This window comes from Micropterus dolomieu, linkage group LG19, assembly GCF_021292245.1.
Source record: "Micropterus dolomieu isolate WLL.071019.BEF.003 ecotype Adirondacks linkage group LG19, ASM2129224v1, whole genome shotgun sequence".
Lineage (NCBI taxonomy): Eukaryota > Metazoa > Chordata > Actinopteri > Centrarchiformes > Centrarchidae > Micropterus > Micropterus dolomieu.
Genome location: NC_060168.1, coordinates 6,245,465 through 6,259,407, shown reverse-complemented (window position 1 = coordinate 6,259,407; position 13,943 = coordinate 6,245,465). Strand labels below are relative to the sequence as shown.

Genomic DNA, 13,943 nt, shown 5'->3' with positions numbered 1-13,943 from the left:
CTTCTCTGAAGAGGGCAATGAAGTCTCAGTAGTACACGATGCGAGCACGACATACAACACAATTTATCAAATTACACAATGGATATACAGTATGAAAATAAGATTGATTGGATTATACTCACAGGAAGTATAAAACCTGTTACATGCGTCTATTAAAAGTAAAGTAACACAAAAATGTCAGGGAAATTACTTTACTTAGATTTAAGTACTGCAGTTGTACATTTGAAATACCTTCCTACCTTTCTGATAGGAAGCCTTCTTGAGGTGGTATAAAACATTTCTTCTTATATTCTGATTTGAGTTGTGGACAACTATGACCACATGAATTAAAAAAATTAAACATTTCACTGCCCAAGTCAGCTATAACACAAGTCTTGTCCATTAGACTACATGCTGTACAGTATTTGTGGACAGATTTTGTCCCATGCATTTCTTCTTCTTCGTTGCATGATTTAGAATAATAAGGTGAGAAATGGGTCTGTTCTGAGTTCATCCTGCACTGCAGCTGCTAATAAAGTCCATTTAATCCCCAAAACGCTTTTCTTTTAGGCAGGCTGGAGCAGAAAACAACTCACCTTTCTCAAGTTGTACAGTAATGTCACATGTGTATGAAGGTGGATCAAACAAGCTAATCTTAAATGTCAAAGTAGAGAGGAGCCTAGTAGGCCTATTTATTTTCATTCATTACACAATATGAATAAGCTATGCAGACAGTTGTAAAGAAAGAACATCTTTTTCTTCTGTTCTCTACTTGTTATAGTTACACAGTATTAGGGGTGTGGGCTGTATTAAAAGTATCCACTGTTCTCCCATGCTCTAACACACAGTAACGATGAAATGTGTGCTGTTCTCACATTCTTCCTCTCTATGTACACATAAACAAAAAGGCAGGGAAATATAAAAGGAATTAATTTTATTGTTTGGGTACATTATGGTTCAGTGTACATGCTCACATCTGAAACAAACTTTACGTGCTTGATAACTCTCCTACCCCGCAGACATCTACACACCAATACCGATTTATATTCATAGCGGCAAGTGCTATGTAGCTCCACATAGGGGACACAGGAAGTGACATATAACACCTTCATGCGGCGTCAGAACCGCGTTGCAAATTCACAGCCGCACTGGCAGAGCTCGAGAGTATGCAACTCGGCCGGCTCACACCCGGATGCGCTACAAGTGCGAGGGCCCGCCCAACGCTGCTTGCAGCTTTAATTGTTTTTTGGGGCTTTTTGATTTGATAGTGACGAGGTGAAGAGGTAGACAGGAAACTGGGAGAGAGAAGGGTATGACGTGCAACAAAGGTCACTGGTGTTGCTCTCCCTCCACCGTAGCAGTCCAGGGAAACAAAGAGGGAATTCTACATTAATTACATTTTTTTTGTAAGATATCCACTAGTTTTGTCAAAATCAGACTGCTGAACAGTAGCAGTCTAATAATATCTGAAGCTAATCAGATATTCAGCTCCAGCTCATTGTTGACCCTTTTTTGTCTTATACCAAGTTGTGCATGCCTGCTGAGAATTGCATGCTCATCGTGTTTCCTCACAGGTCTAATCCAAGTTATATTTTAAAACTATATAATATTTTGTGTTAATATGATGTTATGTTATGTTAATATTTCAGTGGTGATAAATGATTTGAACGTTGCAAAGTTTACGCACAATACCAGCACAACTGGGGCTCTCTCTCTGTTCCTCTTCTACCACACATATACACACACACACACACACACACACACGCTATGGCCACACACCCTCTACCTTAAAGGTTAGGGTTAAAATTTTGAATGTATTCACGCACTTTTAAAGGATTTATTAAAAGCTTCTTTCTATTCTCATGTTTATTTACAGCATTTGTTGATATTTATAAGACAATGAGAACCCCCATATAGCCAAAATGGTATGATCCTCTTTTCATAATGCCGTTAAGAAGATTTGACTGCGAGATTGGCAGTCGAATCAGCCTCTTTCTATAGAAGCATTGAATCTTCAACTATTCTGGGTCACCCCTACTTAAAACAGCAGTCAGGAGTCTATATGAAAATTTAAACATGTTTTGCTTCCTGTAGTCATTCTGTCTGTCCATTCTGGCAGTAAAGAGATCCCCTCCTGACACGATTCTAATGCAAGTTATCCAGTCTTTGTTCTTGGCAAACTGTATTCAAAAGTTTATCTAAAGTTAATATCAGGCATCAGGAGTCTGAGTTAGACAAATCAAGTGGATGTCAACCAAAGTCAGTCAGTTTAGCACATTATTCCCTCTTTGTGTTACTATCCTACCACTACAGCTAAGCACGGAAATACTGTTCAGGAACACACAAAGGTAGAGCTTTGACAGTTACAAGATCACTTTTATGTCTCTCATTTCCCCAATTCTTTATACTATGGCCATCTGTACATTCCTTTGTCATCATTTTGTACATTTCATTCTATTAATTGTATAGCTCTTTATACTGTGACTATATATTGTACATCGTTTGATTGTAAATTTCTTGGGCAAATTCCTTGTATATGAAACTGTACTTGGTAATAAAGCTGTTTCAGGTTTGGAATCTGGGTGTCAGTACATAGCTGTAGCCATGCTGTTTTTACTGAATATACAGTCATCAGCCACCAGTGCTTTCTAATCCTTGCTAGCGCTACTGGCAGTCATGTTTGAGAGACTTGGGCTACGGTCAGCCAGTACTATTTATACTTGCAGCTGCAGCTGCTACAATGATCAAGGAGGGGGCAACATATGAAATATACCTGTCTACCTGTACAGTCTTGGCTTGAATATTCAAATCTAAACAGACATATAAAAGCTCATCTTGAGCAGAAAAGGCAATATATGTATGTATGTATGTATACATCAATTTCTAACAATAATGTGATAATGAGATTATGTGTACAGTGCAAAATCTTTAGTTAAAAAAATGTTTTAGTGCGGAGTTCCTCTTTAAGTAAAATATACCTCCCCCCTCCCTCTTTCCACCAGCTGCTGCTGTCTGACAGGCTGATGATGACTGTGTTTTTTCCCCTTCTTAGTTCAAAGTATGTTGGAGCAGATGGTCTGGAGAGGCAGAGTGGGGGAATGTGTTGGAGAGACTGCTGGGGAATGTGCCAAGTGTGTGTGTGTGTGTGTGTGTGTGTGTGTGTGTGTGTGTGTGTGTGGAGTGTGTGTGGTTTCAGTTCGCGTGCCTTCTCTCTGCCCTCTGCCCTTCATGGCGCCAGCTCCACTTCCCCTCCACTCTAAACATCTGGTGTCTGGGACTTTGTGAACACACACACACACACACACACACACATACACACACACACACAAATGCCGGCATGCACACAAGAGAAACAGCAAGCAAGCGGGAAAAAGCCTTCAGCTAGTTTACATTTAACAGAGCAACATGACTGCATGAGTGTGAAGCTGGATGTGAGAGCTGTACACTGTGACTGTCTCAGAAATGAAAACCTTTTCATCAAAGCTTACTTGTTTTTAAAATATATTTATTTTATAACCACACGGGTGTTGAATGTGTTAAATGGGCCTTCTGGGTCGTGCTCCTGTCAAAAAGACCACCTGATATCACATAAGGTCATCAATTTTGTAGTCAAAAATGCATATATTGTAAATAGAGTTTTATTATTCAAAGTAAGAAAAATGTTCTCTGGGGAAATATCAGAAATGGTCACTTTCATCTCAGCTGGCTGGAGGGATGTATCCCTGTCTGCGTTTGATTGTCAGCAGCTGGCAGGTTGCCCGAGTTCTGGTGTGACAACGTAGGGAAAGGGAGACAAAGTAAACAAACCTGGTCTGTAGCTACATGCGTGTTGGTGCTGAAAAGTGAGGACCACAGCGGCCTCTAACTTAGTGTTTCTTGACAGGGGTGGTAGCGCCGCCCAGGGGGTGTTCTGAGGACGATGGGGGGACGCAGGAAGCAATATTTTGGAAGGGGGTGCGCTGAGCTGTTTTTGGGGGGTGTTTGTTGGTTGGAAATTCTAAGGCGAGTTTACACTTAAGATTCACAACAATACGAGTTTAAACTTTAAACTACTTGCAAAAAACTGTGGTCTGCAACAGTAAAACCTGCCAGTTTAGTCCACTGCGACTGGACGAGACTGTTTATTTTTTCTCCATCAGCTACTATCAGCTTTGTGCTGCCTTCACGGGAACTGGAAGTCATAGTATCATCTCATCATCAAATTTTACCCACATTGCGTTTACAGTGTATGCTCTTCTCTTTCTTGGTGGAAAAGTATTTATTTCTCTGAGGAATACACTGTGAACGTCTTGTTATTGCAGTGGTTACACATTTATAAGAGGGATATTCCGCTGTCGGACTCACCCTGAAAGCAACTTCGCTGCGACACCAGTGAGTGACATAGACCCATCTCGCGCTTTGAGTCGCAGACAGTTTGTGCCAAAGCGGACATATACTGTAGTTTCAATAGGCTATAAAAATGTAATGTTAAAAACTGTCTTGCTCTGTTGGGGATTGTAAGCAGCACTTTATCAGAGGTGCTGAAGTTAAATTGTGTGGAATTATTCGTGAGCTTTCTGTCTGATTATAGGTGTTGCCGGTTTTGTCTGTAAAGTGCAATTTATACTTCTGCGTGAAATCGACGGCGTAGGTGACGGCTTGGGCTATGGGGCTACGCAGAGGCTACGCAGATGCTACACCATCGCCTGACGTGCACCTCTTCTAAAATGTAACTACACGTCGAATCGACGCGGACCGTAAGCTCTGTGATTGGTCGGCTGGGTAGCCTCGCAATGCCTCTGAGCCGACCGGAAGTACCCCACGCTTTGAAGGAACGTTTACTAGCGGCCAAAACGGCGGCTGTAACACAGTGAATCAATTTATTTGACCATCGCAACCCGAGCACAATGACTCATTTCACTATCAGAATGTGATCCATTCGGTCGGTAACATTTGAAAAGGCTACACCAGCCGCATGTTTACAGTTTTACCCACATTTACGTTAGCGGAGTGCTAAACCGGAAGTTAGCCTGCTTGGCTGGCAAAAGTCAACATAGTGGACGCTTTAGCGCTACTGCCGACTAGCGTTTGGGGTTTGCAGAATGACGGACACACCTACGCAGGAGTATAAATGGGCCTTTAGACAGCGAGGGGATACTTCCAGCCAATCAGTAACATAATGCAGTATAGGGCATGTAGTAAAATATAAGTTGATCTACAAGAGAAAAATATTTAAAAGCAATAAGAATGCCTGAGAGGCTCACTAGATTATATTCTATTATAATTATATATTTTGAATTGTCACCTGTCACCTGAATTTTTAGACATTTCCACCATAAATTGGTGCAGAAAAGGCAGAAACTGGAGGAGAAATTTTCACCAGAATGCAGGAAATTAAGTGTTTAATGCTCAAAATCTTCTGGGGGAGGACCCCATACCCCCCACTTATTAAGTGCCCCATCCAAGAAAACAGTATCTGGCTTCACACATAGTTTCTGGGAGGAACATTCACTTATTAGTTAAATATAATTACTTTTCACATGGATTTTTTGTTTCCTTTTCCACTTTTTTAATAACAATAGTAACAATAAAAAAAATCAACAATATTCAGGGCAAATAGCAAACATCTTTTTTGATAGGGGGCGGTAAGGGACCTGGATAATGGATAGGGGGGCGCTGGCCCAAAAAAGGTTGAGAACCACTGCTCTAACTGGACCAGTGACATTAGCAGGTATGCTGCAGCTAAGCAGCTAATTAGCTATCTAGCTTGCAAACTGATGTTAGCAGTGTACTTTACTTTTCCTTTGCTTTTACTGCTTTATACAATATTTGATTGGCTGTATCAAAATAAGGTATCCATCTATGCAGATGAATGACCTAAAAATATTCTGTGTAATAAATGCAAAACTAGGGGTCCCGTCATGGAACCAAAAGCTCTAAAATATAAATTTCTCCGTTTTGGTTTCTGATTTGTTCTCAAAGAACACATCACTTTTACAGAGCAGATATGATGCTGTATCAGACAAAGAAATGCTATTTAATTTCAGTTCACTTTAAATATAATGTACTTTTGCTGCATATTGACTCTGAAAGTTTGAAATGCCACCAGTGCTCATTTTCACAGCATCAGATCTATCTATGGCATTAGTTTTTTTGATCCCTCTTTCTTTTGACAGGGAATTATCATACACACGTGTGCACGCACGCGCGTACACACACACACACACACACACACACACACACACACACACAGTGCACACACATGGAGAAGCGGCCCCTCCCTATGTCACTCACCAAATAAAAAGAAAGACAAAGAAACTGAAATGTATATGGAACAAAGCAGCACACACACATTGGGACACATGTATTATATTAATCAGTTTTAGCAATATACTTACATTACTATGTTACAAATAACCATGACCAGTTAGTAGAAGACTGTTTCTGTTTTTTTACATCTAAGCTACTCCTTCTGTGCTGGTAACAATGTCGGAGCACTGACCTCTTTCATCAAAACTTACTGTGACAGGAGCAAAGCAGTGTGCAAATAAGCATGGGATTGAAATAGGAAGACCAAATAACACAGGCAGCAAAAAATATGTAGTCATTACAAAACCACCACCAAGTGTGACATGTGGAATTAACCTTAAACTTTGAATCGACACCTCACAGAATCAGTGTTTTGGATTGCATCACATTGGACAGGTGTTTGTGATACTGTGTCCACCTCCTTCAAAAACCTGCTTAATTTTTTCATTCATGCACAAAATTGGAATACGTATTCAGTTCATTCTAGGGCTGCAACTAAAGACTATTTTGATAGTCGATTATTCTATCGAATAGTGTCTGTGCAGCTCTGTGCCAGCACTGGTCTGAGCAGCTGATCTGCTGTCTAGTGACAGAGCAGCTTACACGCCGGTACTGCAACACACCAGGACAAACTGCCAGTATATTTATACAAAGAAAGTCATAACCTTACATTACATCGCATTCACATTACATTTGCTGAATTTACAAGAGGGGACCAACAATAATTATATATTTTCCCCTAACTCAACAACTCACAAAACTCTGTACTCATATTTTAGTCTTATTTAATGTACAGTAACTTTGTTTTTATTTACTGTAAGAACGGTACTTCTTTGTTTGACACTTGTTTATGCTACTTGTACACTTATCTATCTCTGCTCTTGTCTTTGCTGTTGCAAACCGCAATTTCCACATTGTGGGACAAATAAATGTTTTCTTATCTTATGGAGGAAGTGTTATGTTTAATTATAAAATTACAAAGCAGAGGCATTAGCAATAAAGGACTGAATCATTTGTTTCTTTTTCTAGGTTAGGCCCCAGCCACTATTTGAGAATGTATGTAGAGAACGAGTGCAGCCTCACCTTCCTCTTCTTGCTCCTGCCCTCGGCCTGCAGGGTCCTGGTACACTGTTCCACACACTGAGAGAAACTCAGGCTGCTGTGGTCTGGACTGTAGTCCAGTTCAGCCAACTGAGCCAAAGACAGAATGTAGTTGCAGGCTATGCGTAGTATCGCCAGCTTGGATAGCTTTTGCCCATATGAGTAACATGGCACCTGGATAGAGAAAGGAATGGAGGGAGATGGGTAGAAGATGTCTTTACGTTGGATTATACTGTCAATTAAACCTGTGTGTACAATCGCACTTTAGCCTTTAGAGCAAATCAAAGCAAATTTTATTTATATAGCGCATTTCATTCCAGGGATGATTCAATATGCTTCACATAAAACCATCTACAGTACCATTGCATGTTCTTCAAAAATAGAGGTCACTGAGCATGCTCACTTGTGTGCACACATCATCTCTGATGTTTTCATCACAATGAAGGAACATACGGTATGTCACCCAATGCAGCAGCATGGCTCTATCATGTTTCAGTTGGTAGCAAAAGACTTATGAGGGGTTTTTTTTCTCTCTGAAGAGCAGTGGTGTTTTCTCCCAGATTCCAAGGGAAACCAGATTTCCCCTGTTTTTATCAGACTCTATTTATCATTTTAATAAAATAACAATGTTTTTAGTTTTGATAAATCTTATAAGCTGTTGCTGTTGTCTCTTCCCCATTTCTCACTATCTTACAATAAATGAAACAGCGCCCCTCTAAATGCTGTGCGTTGGATCTGTGGTGAAACACTATATTGCACCACCATAGACTGACCTGCAGTCTGACTACGCGAGGAGGCCAGGCAAAGTTGGCATCCCTTTGTGAAAAAAATGAAATGATTAACCAATCAGATGAGGCCATTGTCATGCCACTGCCTACCTGTGATTAGTCAGGATGATGTCAAGGGAAGCCAGCTGCTGTCTGGCTTCACGCCAATCAAATCACAGAATGCGATCAACGTCATTCAGATGAAATAACGGGAGTTGTTAGCAACTTTAGCAGGGTCGAGATTTGGAGTTTTTAGTTATAGTAAATAGTTTTTCTAAACTACCACTACAGCAAGAATTTAAGATTAAATCTGATGGAAGACCAACGCCAAAACTGGAGCTGTGCCTGGTGAGTAAAAAGGGGTTTCGGACGTTCAATGAGGAAAACTGTATCCGTACAGAGTGGCTAGCTGGTAGCGCCAAACTTCGACTGACTCTCTTGTTATGGAAGAACTAAAAGCCAGTGGGAAATTCTATAACTTGGTTATTGACCACTTCACCACCATGAAAGACAGGAGAATGGCCTTTTCAGATAGGGTTAGTGAAATGTCACCTCCTTCTCTCTCTGAACTTAACTGAAGTGCAGCTATGTGTGCGATTTTTGATGTGGTTGTATGTTTTGTTTTGCTTTGCTTGCCTGGATTTAGCTGCGAATGAACAGTTCGTTGAAGTAGCCTTTTTGTTTTTTTGAGTGATGTTGTGTTATGAACATTTGGCCAAGCATTAAATAAGAAGTATGTAGGTCTATCTGATACATGCACCACTACCGCTACTATGCAAATGTAAAACATCAATCGTCTTCTGATTGAGCTTGTGAATGCTTCTTTTATGCGTAACCGTATCCTATTTGTACTGTTCACTGTATCCTGACTGATTGCACTTGGTTTATTTCTCACTCTATGAGTAAAGTCACTGGTTCACTAGTTTCTGTAAATCCATTATCTCTTGTTTCACAGCAGTAAACTGGTACAATCAGCTGACAACACAGCAGCATTTAATTTAAGTCTGATCTTAATGGAATCTCTTTTTTGCGCTGGTCCATACTGCTGCGCTGCATGTGGCCATCCTGATGTTGCTCTGTTACAGGAATATTACACAATATTTGAAATAAGAAATCAAGTGAAGTTGTGTTCAGAAACCATCTGCATCACTTTCTGTACAAAGTACATTGTTCTAGCATTGAGTCTGACCTGCTTCCTCAGGGCCTCAAATGCAGCACTGATGGTGTGGACACGGGTCCTCTCTCGGGCATTGGCTAGAAGCCTCCTGGTCTGCTGGATGGCTTTGACCTCAGGAAGACGCCCAGGTCCATCAGCACTCACCCCAACCCGCTTCCTGGGAGATTCCTGAGAGCAGAAGGGAGGCTGAGATTACAGAACTGATCAAATGAAAGTCCTTACCAAGTGGACATTTATTTTTCTGTTAAACTAAACTGAACAAATCACACTATTATTGAACTATTACTGAACTTGTCCTCTTTAAGAGTTCCACCCACCATGCCATTAATGGCAATGAGCAGATGAGCTGTGAGGGCACAGTGCAAGTATTCCTCCACTGCACTACACATTGTTTACCTTGATGACATGTTGGAGGTGTTCTAGTCACAAACCACAGTGAGAGCCTCTCCACAATAAAAGGATCCCAGTGGAAAGCTTTTAAAATGATGCACCAACTGGTCGGCCATGCTATGTAGCAGGACCATGTATCAGGCTATCCCCTGCTGTGGGGCTGTAGTGGAAACTCATGTCAATATGGCCGACCCGGGCCCATGGAAAAACCCAGATCCAGCATGCAGCAGGTTAAAACCTCATCATTTGATCATGTGAAATCAACAAATTTTTTTATTAATATATTATTTATTTACAGTGTTAGGCAAGCACATTTGTTTGAACCAGTAAGTCTCACGTAATTCCTGTGCTGTCCTGAGCTTTTTTACACCTTTTAAGACCCAGCGCCCCTTCCCTTGTTGCCTATCTTACTTCACTAGGTTGGCAGATATATATTTCTTACTTTAAGAAAATAAGATTTTTGAACTGCTTTTTAATAGGTCACCAGAAAAATTCAATCAGCATATGAAACCCCATTTTCTCCCGGGCCTGTACTGATGGCAATATACATTCTCATAGTTTAACAGTGCTTGAACAGTCTTGATATTTCTATCACACGTACATAAATTACCTCAAAAAGAGGTAAGCTACACTGAATTACAGCTGTACAGCAATAACAAACTACTAACGAACCATTCTTATCAGTTCTGATTCACCTATTGTCTATTAGTTTTATTTAATTAATACGTTAATCCACAGTCTATAAATGTGAGAAAATAGTGAGCACGGAGTCCCAGTGGTGAGGTTTTCAAATGTCGTTTTGTTTGAAATATATTATATAAATTCAGTTCACAATGATTTAACCAGAGAAAGCAACAAATGCTCCCATTGGAGAAACTGGGACAAGTCAGTGTTTGGGACATTAAAATACATTAACAGATTATCAAAAGTGTTGATGGCTAATTTTCTGTTGATTGACTTATTGATTAATCATTTTGACTCTAATTTAAATACATAGATATTTCATAGGTAAATACCAGAACAGGTTTTTCATTTCTGTGACTCTCCACACATTCACCTTCGGTGATTGGACCATGGGCTCCATGAGTTCGTGACACTGGGAGGTCTGGGAGGCTCTGGGGACAGGCAGAGCTGCAGTTTGGCCTGACAGAGAGGGCTCCAAGGAGAAGGCCTGGTGACTGGGGGAGAGGCTGTGGCTGCTGTTGGTTGAAGTCGATAGAGTGAAAGTGGAGCGGAGGCCCAGTTTGAGTCTGTTGGACAGGGGCTGGGAGATGGCCGTGGGCCAGTGTGAGATCTCTGGGTTAGAGAATGGAGAGGCAGGTAACTGGGACTGTTTGGAAGTGATGGGAGGTACATTAATGCCAATTCTCATGTCTATAGCACCACTCTGAGCTGAATCCATGTTGCCTTCTGGTAGTCCTGACAAAATCCCTGTAGTACTGCACATCGCCTCCTGTGACATCATAAGCTGTCTTTGTAGTGGAGCCAACCTGCTGGCATTACATGCCTCTGTCTGGGTGTCATCTACCGAGTCCGCATCCGACATGTCCGCAAGGTAGGTTTTCATCCTCTCAGGCTCAGGGTCACTGAAAAGCCTTTTAGGCTCCCGGGACTTCCTCTTGAACTTCTTGTTAGAGCCTGGCACAGAGATTAGTACTGGGTCTTTGTTAATGGATTTACTCCAGGTATTAGTCAGTGGATGAGGGTTCTTCATTTTCCAACAAGTAGTGTAACTTATCAAGCAAATGTTAAATATATTTGAACAACAAATCTAATTTACTAACTACGCAAAATGGAAGTAAAGCTGAGTCGACTGCTAAAGCCTTCAAAACTGTCCAACAAAATTTCAGTTTCAGTTCCACAATGTTTCACTCACTCTGCGCGTGCCATCTTTCTGAACATTCACCTGCTGGAAGCATTTGCTACATTACTGTAAAAGGTCATGTTTGGTCCCAGTCAATGTAAAACTTTCTAATTTAGAATGTACATATACTTAACCAATATGAGTTTTGTTCAGTAATTCACAATCTAAACCCTGACTTCCTGACAAACCTTCAGATGCCAACTGTGTAAGACAAGCTGTTCCCCTGCACAGCCTTGTGTGTTACTTTAACTTTGCCAGCAGGTTTTCTGTGGCTCCACTCTGTCTGCATAGCAGCATCCTGAATAATCCACATTAGTACACAAAGCTGTGTAACATCTGCTATTCCGCACAAGCTGTCCCTCTGGATCAAGACTTGCAGAGAGCTTTTCCTCAGCTGTAAAGGTTTCTTTCTGTGAGAGCAATCCAGGCCTGTGCCTCAGAATTGGGTTTACAGTCAAGCTGTCTGAGTGTGGCTCCAGTCAGTCTGCATAGCAGCACTGTGAATAACCCACACTGATACACACACTGAGCACAGACAGGCTGCCGTGGAGCTGCAGCTGCTTGACAAAATAAAGGGACCAGCACAGGATGGCAACTCTTCAGAAGCAAAATCACAATTCAAAATGCAGTCACACTGCCAGTCATGTTCCACAGAAAAGTCACTGTTGGACACACGTTTCCAAAGCAACCAGAGGGGACAGACTCATATTGGATTAGTTACATAATACAGCAACATATTCTAAACACTGACCAACTTTATCTAAGCACAGAGTAACTCGAAAAAGTATAACAGCAGCAGGTCAGGGTTCAGGTGACAGCATTAAAGAGAGAACTGGTGCTGGCCTCCACTATTCCAAGATGATAATGTCCCCTAAATGCTGCACCGGCACCGACACATCCCTCAGTGAAGCTCGCAGTCCCTTCTGGAAGAAAGCACTGGCATCACGCAGCCACTTCAAGCTGTAGAAACTTTAGACCGGCAGAGGTGGCACTCAGTGAGCGGTTCACTACTTTTCATCCAGATATTAATAGCCCTGATAGTTAATTAGTCCACTCATTTATCTTCTGAGTTGACACGGTAGTCCGGTCCAGTCCTCCGTGTCTCTCTGCAGCGCGTGCAGCAGCTGAATGGTTACAGAGCTAAGGGGGCTCGCACTCCTCCAACTCTGCTGGCGTCTGTCTGGCTGGAGCTGTCTCGAGCCTCACGGAGCGAGAGAGGAGGGAGGGGGAGGGAGAGACGGGGAGAGAGAGAGAGAGGAAGGGAGGCAGAGAGAGAGATGGAGAGAGAGAGCACGAGGGAGGGAGGGAGGAAGGGAGAGAGGGAGGGGGAGAGATAGAACAAGGGAGAGAGAGGGAGAAACGGAGAAGGGGGAGAGAGAGAAAGAGAAGGAGAGACAGCAAGGAAGAGAGAGTGAGTGTTTCTACATATATCTTTTCAGCAGGCCAGGATTTCTACCTGAACATTTGTACCTGCTTTAGCAAAGAAGAGTAAGCCAGTGGTTCTGAGACGTTTTCATGTCATGGACCCCTAAACTGACACAAATTAAACTACAGACCCCGATTTGATAAGATTTTGTCCTAGGGTCTGATAGGATTTTTGCTTTTAGATGGTTTATTATAGAACGTGTATGAAGCCCATGACCAGTCATACGTTCTGTAATAGTGTTACTTTTGGATGGAACTGAAGTGAAAATTAAAGCTGCAAGCAGCGTTGGGCGGGCCCTCACACGTGTAGCGCATCGGGGTGAGAGGCGGCCGCGATGAATATTCAGGAGCTCTGCCGGCTGTGCGGCTGTGATGCTGCATGAAGGTGTTAAACCTCGCGTTTTGTGTCCCCTTTGTGGCGCTACATAGCACTTGGGGCTATGAATATAAATTAATATTGGCATGTAGATGTCTTCGGGGAGAACAGTTATCAAGCACGTAAAGTTTGGTCCAGATGTGAGCATGTACACTGAAGTTACGACAACTTCCGTGTCATGGCGAAGAGCTGATCTTTGACGCCACGCCACGGACACGCCCATTGACGAAAACTTGCAAATAGCACAACTTTTCATCTTCAATGCCTTTAGAAGGCACAGCAGAAATTTGAGGTCGGTCGGACTAAATCCCTAGGAGGAGTTCGTTAAAGTACGAAGTGTGTAAATCATCCAAAATTTGACGTAAAATTCAAAATGGCCGACTTCCTGTTGGGTTTAGGCTATGGCTCCAAGAGACTTTTTTGTGCGTCTGGACAAGATACACGTACCACAGAAAATTCGTGCACGTAGGTGAAACGTGCGGCGGGGGCTGCTTCGTTAAAGGTCACTTTCTGTTGCCAGCAGGTGGCGCTATGACTGTGGGTGAATGTCGGCATGTACATGTGTTCAGGGCGGGA

General features: G+C 42.0%; 1 protein-coding gene across 1 annotated transcript in view; it reads right to left on the bottom strand.

Moving 5' to 3' along the window:
- Window positions 1-12,728, bottom strand: part of atoh8 (atonal bHLH transcription factor 8) — a 19,583-nt gene extending 6,855 nt beyond the window's left edge. Inside the window, exons 1-3 of the mRNA XM_046031585.1 lie at window positions 10,760-12,728; window positions 9,325-9,480; window positions 7,351-7,542 (exon numbers count right to left, since the gene is read on the bottom strand). Coding sequence (XP_045887541.1) covers window positions 7,351-7,542; window positions 9,325-9,480; window positions 10,760-11,416 — 1,005 coding nt within the window. The 5' untranslated portion in view covers window positions 11,417-12,728. The remainder of the gene's footprint in view (window positions 1-7,350; window positions 7,543-9,324; window positions 9,481-10,759) is intronic.
- Between the last annotated feature and the right edge of the window lie 1,215 nt (window positions 12,729-13,943).